Here is an 8,972-nt window from a genome sequence, read left to right as displayed (position 1 = left end):
AAATGACTCATCAGTTATTGATCTGTACTACACTGGTCTACCACGTTAGTAAAGCTGGTGTTCTGGTGGTGGAGGGAGACTCGGATCATGTTCTGGTTTTGGAGCAGTGATCTGCTGATGGTTCAGTTTAATGAGCTTCTTCAAAATCATCCCTGACATCACCACTGAAAGGACGTCCATGAAAACAGACTGAAAATTACTGATATGTTCACAATCTGAGAGTTTAAAACTTGACAGACTTGATTCAGATGAAATTATTTGAGCAGAAACTCCTGGATCTTTATCCTGTGTTGATCTAATCCTTCATGGTTCCTCCACAGAGTGGAGCAGCAGAGCTCAGAGGTTCCCAGTGGTCAGTCTGCCCAGCAGCATCAAACACAGCTGGACTCCATATTTAAGGTCTGTACATGTACAACAACTACTGTTACATCTGTTCTGTTCACAGTCATCTCCATGCTGCTCTTTGTAGACCAGTGGATCGTCAGTGTGTCCAACATGGATCTGATGTTTGGCTCCATGATTTCACTCTGATTGGCTCATTCATAAATATTCTGTTCCAGCTGTTGGAGGACAACATCATCACTTTTGTGAAGAACGAGCTGAAGAAGATCCAGAAGGTTCTGAGTCCAGATTACCCAGAATGCTTAGAGAGTCAGAGGAGCAGCAGCAGAGAGGCGTTTGTGAAGATCACGGTGGACATCCTGAGGAGAATGAAGCAGGAGGAGCTGGCTGACCGTCTGCAGAGCAGTAAGAGGATTTATCTAAAGATTTAACCTGCTGGATAAATGAACATTTTCCAGAGATGGAAGATGGAGCAACATGTTTTAAAGATTAGTTCTTTTTGGAATTGAGTGTTTATTTTTCTTCTCATTCAGAACTTCAAGCTCCAGTTTGTCATCGTAACCTTAAATCCACCCTGAAGAAGAAGTTCCAGTGTGTGTTTGAGGGCATCGCTAAAGCAGGAAACCCAACTCTTCTGAATCAGATCTACACAGAGCTCTACATCACAGAGGGAGGGACTGCAGAGGTCAATGATGAACATGAGGTCAGACAGATTGAAACAGCATCCAGGAAACCAGACAGACCAGAAACAACCATCAGGCAAGAAGACATCTTTAAAGCCTCACCTGGAAGAGATGAACCAATCAGAACAGTGCTGACAAAGGGAGTGGCTGGCATTGGGAAAACAGTCTTAACACAGAAATACAGCCTGGACTGGGCTGAAGACAAAGCCAACCAGGACATCCAGTTTATATTTCCATTCACTTTCAGAGAGCTGAATGTGCTGAAAGAGGAAAAGTTCAGCTTGGTGGGACTTGTTCATCACTTCTTTACTGAAACCAAAGAAGCAGGAATCTGCAGCTTTGAAGACTTCCAGGTTGTGTTCATCTTTGATGGTCTGGATGAGTGTCGACTTCCTCTGGACTTCCACAAAACTACAATCCTAACTGACCCTAGAAAGTCCACCTCAGTGGATGTGCTGCTGATAAACCTCATCAGGGGGAAACTGCTTCCCTCTGCTCGCCTCTGGATAACCACACGACCTGCAGCAGCCAATCAGATCCCTCCTGACTGTGTTGGCATGGTGACAGAGGTCAGAGGGTTCACTGACCCACAGAAGGAGGAGTACTTCAGGAAGAGATTCAGAGATGAGGAGCAGGCCAGCAGGATCATCTCCCACATCAAGACATCACGAAGCCTCCACATCATGTGTCACATCCCAGTCTTCTGCTGGATCACTGCTACAGTTCTGGAGGATGTGCTGGAAACCAGAGAGGGAGGACAGCTGCCCAAGACCCTGACTGAGATGTACATCCACTTCCTGGTGGTTCAGGCCAAAGTGAAGAAGGTCAAGTATGATGGAGGAGCTGAGACAGATCCACACTGGAGTCCAGAGAGCAGAAAGATGATGGAGTCTCTGGGAAAACTGGCTTTTGATCAGCTGCAGAAAGGAAACCTGATCTTTTATGAATCAGACCTGACAGAGTGTGGCATCGATATCAGAGCAGCCTCAGTGTACTCAGGAGTGTTCACACAGATCTTTAAAGAGGAGAGAGGACTGTACCAGGACAAGGTGTTCTGCTTCATCCATCTGAGTGTTCAGGAGTTTCTGGCTGCTCTTCATGTCCATCTGACCTTCATCAACTCTGGACTCAATCTGCTGGAACAACAACAAACAACCTCCAAGAAATCTAAACTATTTAACAAACTAAAACTTCAATCTCTCCACCAGAGTGCTGTGAACAAGGCCTTACAGTGTCCAAATGGACACCTGGACTTGTTCCTCCGCTTCCTCCTGGGTCTTTCACTGCAGACCAATCAGAGTCTCCTACGAGGTCTGCTGACACAGACAGGAAGTAGCTCACAGACCAATCAGGAAATAGTCCAGTACATCAAGGAGAAGCTCAGTGAGAATCTGTCTGCAGAGAAAAGCATCAATCTGATCCACTGTCTGAATGAACTGGATGATCGTTCTCTAGTGGAGGAGATCCAACAGTCCCTGAGATCAGGAAGTCTCTCCACAGATAAACTGTCTCCTGCTCAGTGGTCAGCTCTGGTCTTCATCTTACTGTCATCAGAAGAAGATCTGGATGTGTTTGACCTGCAGAAATACTCTGCTTCAGAGGAGGCTCTTCTGAGGCTGCTGCCAGTGGTCAAAGCCTCCAACAAAGCTCTGTGAGTACATTTGTACTCATGTCTTTACTTTTAACATCCAACTGTGTCAGTAATTTATTTCACCAGGTTTTCTGTCTTTTTATGAATTTGTATTCTAAAGTTTTGGGATTTCTCCAATACAACTGTAACCTCTCACTTTACAAAAAAAAAGGAAAAAAAAAAAAAGGGGCAGGGATAGCTCAGTAGGTAGAGTGGTGGCCCCATGATCGGAAGGTCGGGGGTTCGACTCCACTGAACGGCTACCCTGAGGTACCCCTGAGCAAGGTACCGTCCCTACACACTGCTCCCCGGGCGCTGCATTGGTGGCTGCCCACTGCTTCACTGGGTGAATGGGTTAAATGCAGAGGAACTATTTCCCTATGGGGACTAACATGCACACTTTTCTTTACTTTGATGCCTCCAGAACTCGGTGAACTCAAGACGCTGGATTCACCATAAACTCTGATCATCACTGCTGCTGTTATGTTATCAGTCTTTGTTTAAACATTTAGGCTGCATGTGCCTGATGTTGTGATACTTTATATTCACATGCATGCTCCTAGATACATTTCTACTGCAGGTCTATTTTTAGTCACAAATGTTGGTGAAACACTTGCTTTTACATGCATGGTGGGTCCTGCATTAAAGAAAGCATTTGAATTACTCAGTGAATCATGGCAGCCAGAGAAACATCCTTAGTTCCACTTTAAACTAAACTCTGCTTCGGTCTTCCACAGTGTGTTTGTTGTTTCTTTGTTGTTGTTGGCCTGCTCTCTCCTCTCACTCCAATCTGGCTACAGCAGATATTTGTCCCTCCCTGAACCTGCATTTCTTCCAGTTTTTCTTTCACACTGTTGTCAAAATGTTGTTACAGACTTGGGTACAGCACCTCAGTTCATCTTCAGTCAGAAGATGAACTGAGCTCTTTGAGCTGTTTTAGCTATATCCCCTCAAGCACACCTTCCCTGGTAGGGATGGGTATCGAAACCCGGTTCTTGTTGAGAACCGGTTCCCACTGTTTCAATTCCTGTGAATTTTTTGCCATTTTTGCAAACGATTCCCTTATCGATTCCAGTCACCCCAAATGACGTCACCACGTTGCGGAGCGTCATTTACCTGGCAGGAAACATGGCGCGAAAGCGGCTCAAACGCTCGAAAGTTTGGTTATACTTTATGAGAACAGATGACAACAGGGCAACTTGCAGTACTTGAAAAGTAGATACAGTGGGGCAAAAAAGTATTTAGTCAGCCACCGATTGTGCAAGTTCTCCCACCTAAAATGATGACAGAGGTCAGTAATTTGCACCAGAGGTACACTTCACCTGTGAGAGACAGAATGTGAAAAAAAAATCCATGAATTCACATGGTAGGATTTGTAAAGAATTTATTCCTAAATCAGGGTGGAAAATAAGTATTTGGTCAATAACAAAAATACAACTCAATACTTTGTAACATAACCTTTGTTGGCAATAACAGAGGTCAAACGTTTACTATAGGTCTTTACCAGGTTTGCACACACAGTAGCTGGTATTTTGGCCCATTCCTCCATGCAGATCTTCTCGAGAGCAGTGATGTTTTGGGGCTGTCGCCGAGCAACACGGACTTTCAACTCCCGCCACAGATTTTCTATGGGGTTGAGGTCTGGAGACTGGCTAGGCCACTCCAGGACTTTCAAATACTTCTTACAGAGCCACTCCTTTTTGTTGCCCGGGCGGTGTGTTTTGGATCATTGTCATGTTGGAAGACCCAGCCTCGTTTCATCTTCAAAGTTCTCACTGATGGAAGGAGGTTTTGGCTCAAAATCTCACGATACATGGCCCCATTCATTCTGTCCTTAACACGGATCAGTCGTCCTGTCCCCTTGGCAGAAAACAGCCCCATAGCCTGATGTTTCCACCCCCATGCTTCACAGTAGGTATGGTGTTCTTGGGATGCAACTCAGTATTCTTCGTCCTCCAAACACGACGAGTTGAGTTTATACCAAAAAGTTCTACTTTGGTTTCATCTGACCACATGACATTCTCCCAATCCTCTGCTGTATCATCCATGTGCTCTCTGGCAAACTTCAGACGGGCCTGGACATGCACTGGCTTCAGCAGCAGAACACGTCTGGCACTGCGGGATTTGATTCCCTGCCGTTGTAGTGTGTTACTGATGGTGACCTTTGTCACTTTGGTCCCAGCTCTCTGCAGGTCATTCACCAGGTCCCCCCGTGTGGTTCTGGGATCTTTGCTCACCGTTCTCATGATCATTTTGACCCCACGGGATGAGATCTTGCGTGGAGCCCCAGATCGTGGGAGATTATCAGTGGTCTTTTATGTCTTCCATTTTCTGATGATTTCTCCCACAGTTGATTTTTTCACACCAAGCTGCTTGCCTATTGTAGATTCACTCTTCCCATTCTGGTGCAGGTCTACAATACTTTTCCTGGTGTCCTTCGAAAGCTCTTTGGTCTTGGCCATGGCGGAGTTTGGAGTCTGACTGTTTGAGGCTGTGGACAGGTGTCTTTTATACAGATGATGAGTTCAAACAGGTGCCATTCATACAGGTAACGAGTGGGGGACAGAAAAGCGTCTTACAGAAGACGTTACAGGTCTGTGAGAGCCAGAGATTTTCCATGTTTGAGGTGACCAAATACTTATTTTCCACCCTAATTTACGAATAAATTCTTTACAAATCCTACCATGTGAATTCATGGATTTTTTTTTCACATTCTGTCTCTCACAGTTGAAGTGTACCTCTGGTGCAAATTACTGACCTCTGTCATCATTTTAAGTGGGGGAACTTGCACAATCGGTGGCTGACTAAATACTTTTTTGCCCCACTGTATTTCATTTAAGGGAGGAAACACTGCGAATATGCAAAAGCATTTGCTCACAAAACACGCGATGACCTTAAATGAATGTTGTGTTTTTAATTCCGCTCCGGACTCGTGAATCTCAACCCAGCAGCAGCGGTAACGTTTGCACGTCCTCTTCCGTTAATGCGGCAGGTAAATAATCAACTAACAGTGCATATTACCGTATTTTCACGACCATAAGACGCACTGTGCTAAAAGGCGCAGTCTCAGTTATGTGTGCCATTACTGTATTTAACACACACATAAGGTGCACTGGATCATAGGGCGCATACAAGTACCGTATGCGTATTTAAAAATAAAGCGGGAGCAAACCTGAGTTCGGTACCTTACTCACATTTTTATTACCAGTAATCGTCATCATCAACAACACACAAGCATACAAGTGTGCGTATTTAAAAATAAAGCAGGAGCAAAACAAAGTTTGGTACTCACATTTTTATCATCAAGCAAACCCATCGAAGTCCTCATCCTCTGTGTCTGAATTGAACAGCTGCGCTAAATCTCCATCAAACATGCCAGGTTCACTTTCTTCACTGTCAGAGTCACTTTCCGTGCCGTGCGGCTCCTCGGAAATGATGCCGGCTTTTGCGAAAGCTCGAACAACAGTGCCAGCAGACATGTTAGCCCAAGCATCCACAATCCATTGGCAAATTGTGGCGTAACTCGCCGGGCGCTGCCTTCCACTCTTGGTGAAACTGTGGTCTCCATCGGTCATCCATCGCTGGATGTGTTTGTCGCCGATGTGTTTGCTGCAGTAGGAGCGGAAGATGGCCAGCTTTTCCTTATAATCCGCTGGAAGTTGCTGCGCTACCGTAGTCCTGGTCCGGATGGAAAAATGGCACCGTTTCATAAAAAGTGAAAGTGAAACTGCTTTTAGCCGAATGGTGACCGTCGAAACGCTTCTCCCGCTCGTTCTTTGCTCGATGATCCACCTCTCTAGTCTTTCCTCCAACTCGGGCCACCTCGCCTTATGTCCGCGGAAACTCAGCTGCGTTTTCTTGACCTGCCGGAGCTTGTTTCCTAGCTTCCTCCATTTGCGAATTCGTTAATCTTAAATTCTCTCGCCGCTGCTCGATTTCCATGTTCCTCCGCGTAGCTGATGGCCTTCAGTTTAAACTGTGCTTCGTAAGCGTGTCTCTTTGCCATTTTCAGGGTTGTTAAAACAACGATGTCCTGCATAACGCACATACCTGTTCTTTTATACAGGTATGTGCGATAAAGTCAACGCACACACTTCACCCTTTAGCGTTCTCATGGTGTTCTCTACTACGTCCTAATTACAACACACAGGGCGCACTGCGCTATAGGGTGCGCCGTACTTTTTGAAGAAAATCTAAGACTTTTAAGTGCGCCTTATGGTTGTGAAAATACGGTATGATAGCGCGATCTGCCTTATTACAAAACCTGACATTACTGTGCATTTAGGTGACCATGATGAGAGAGACAGAGTCTGTCTGGCTCAGATGCTGGCAGTTCTTGCTGCAGTCTACCGGTAGCGTCTCCTTTCAGGCCAGGATAGACGAATGTCACCGAGCAGAGACTAAGTTTGTGGTGAAAGGCTGCCACAGCAGATGCCCCCGATTTTCGGTAAGTGAATGTGTTTAATTGTAGGCAGGGACATTACTGGATATTCTTGTGTAATTGCTACAGAATAATTTATGTTATACTTTGTTATTGCTACAGAAGAATATTTATTTTATTATTTTACATTTACAATTTTTTTTCCTGGGGACCCTGTGACACCCCATTGAAGAGCCGTAGGCTGGATCTCTTAAGATCTCACTGCTGGGTTTGTAAGGCCATGTTACTTGTAAATTTCTATCTTGTTCAAAGAGAAGATATAAAACAAAGTTCTAAGCTAATCGACCTTAGTGTTCTCCTTTTTAAAAAAGAATCGATAAGAGAATCGATAAAGAATCGAATCGTTAAACAGAATCAAAAATGGAATCGGAATCGTGAAAATCTTATCAATACCCATCCCTATTCCCTGGTCATCTCTGCTGTGGTTGCTATAAAATTTAATCTTGATTAAAAAAAAAAAAAAGAACAAAAAAAAGAAAAACCTCAAGTCAGACTTGATGCCATTTATTGGCAGCACGGTGACTGTTTGTCAGTCTTTGATGATAAACTGCAGCACAGTCTAAAGCAAACCTTCTGACTTTATTGACTTTATGCATGTATATATTCTTCCTGTTCACCTTGGACACACAAGAGCTCTCTGTTTGTTGTGATTGGATCTATAACACAATTCAGATCAGCCAACATATCCTAATCTAGATGATTTTTAAGGTGGTATCTGGGACGAAAAGTTAAAAATCAGCTTGGATGGCCTGTACTGTATGATGGCCTTCGTTGCACCACATTGATAGCCATGCAGGGTGGTTCACTCCTTGGGCAAGAAGACCGAGGAGTGAGCCACCCTTGGTCAAAGCTTGGTCATTCAAGCTCACTGTTTTCCCCTTGTTGGTTGATAATAGTATTTTTTTTTTTACCTGACTTATAGTCATCATTGTCTTCAAATTAACTCACACACTGCTGACTGCTGTAGCTTACCTGGCTGAGCAGGTAATGCGCCATAGAAATACATGACAAGACACAGGGATGGGTAAAAGGTGAGAGACAGCCGGTGTAGACAGCGCATCCGAGCCTGCAGCATTTGCGCTGGTCCCCTCGACCCACCGTCTGCACCGGGAGGGGATAAGCATGCTTAGGATGGGAAGGAACAGTCTAAACACCGTCTGTTATCAGGGTGAGATTTGTTATGTTCAGCTCCAGCCTTGAGATCACAGCTGGCGCCGGTATGTTAGCCGCATGAAATGATGGTGGTTTTCTTTGGTGCGAACAACTGCATGTCAATTTCACAGCTGATCTAACAGTCCGTCACTCGTCTCTCAATCTCCCGTTGGAGAGCCAAGAGAGGTTATCGGTTTTGCGCTCAAAGAGCAAAGTCTGAGAACTCACGACCGCCATGAGCTTCTTCAAGATCTTATCTTATTTTGAGAGTTGGGTGCTGTGGCTGTAGCTCAGGTGGCAGAGCAGGTCAGCCACTAATCAGAAGGTCGGTGGTTCGATTCCAGGCTGCCTCCTGGCTGCATGCCAAATATCCTTGGGCAAGATACTAACCCCATGTTTGCCTACTGGTGGTGGTCAGAGGGCCCTGTGGCGGCTGTGTCCGGCAGCCTCGCCTCTGTCAGTGCGCCCCAGGGCAGCTGTGGCTACAATGTAGCTTGCTATCGCCAGTGTGTGAATGAGTGTGTGAATGGGTGAATGACTGAATGTAGTGTAAAGCGCTTTGGGTTCCTTAATGACTAGAAAAGCGCTATACAAATGCAGGCCATTTACCATTTTTGAGAAGTCACGACCCGTCCCATTGTTTCAGTCACAGCGGGCAGCCAGTTTTTAACAGCTGATTCTGCTTTCTTTAATCTTCAATAAGCCAGGGCCAAGCCAGCTCAGA

The 8,972-nt window shown here is 45.2% G+C and overlaps 1 protein-coding gene across 1 annotated transcript in view; it reads left to right on the top strand.

Moving 5' to 3' along the window:
• The first annotated feature begins 809 nt into the window (after positions 1-809).
• LOC143416073 (NACHT, LRR and PYD domains-containing protein 3-like) overlaps positions 810-8,972 on the top strand; it is a 28,964-nt gene continuing 20,801 nt past the window's right edge. The window contains exons 1-2 of the mRNA XM_076881447.1: positions 810-834; positions 876-2,676. Of these exons, the coding sequence (XP_076737562.1) occupies positions 810-834; positions 876-2,676 (1,826 nt within the window). The remainder of the gene's footprint in view (positions 835-875; positions 2,677-8,972) is intronic.

Source organism: Maylandia zebra, unplaced genomic scaffold, assembly GCF_041146795.1.
Source record: "Maylandia zebra isolate NMK-2024a unplaced genomic scaffold, Mzebra_GT3a scaffold11, whole genome shotgun sequence".
NCBI lineage: Eukaryota > Metazoa > Chordata > Actinopteri > Cichliformes > Cichlidae > Maylandia > Maylandia zebra.
The sequence above is the reverse complement of the archived record's forward strand: the minus strand, read 5'-3'. Positions and strand labels throughout refer to the sequence as shown.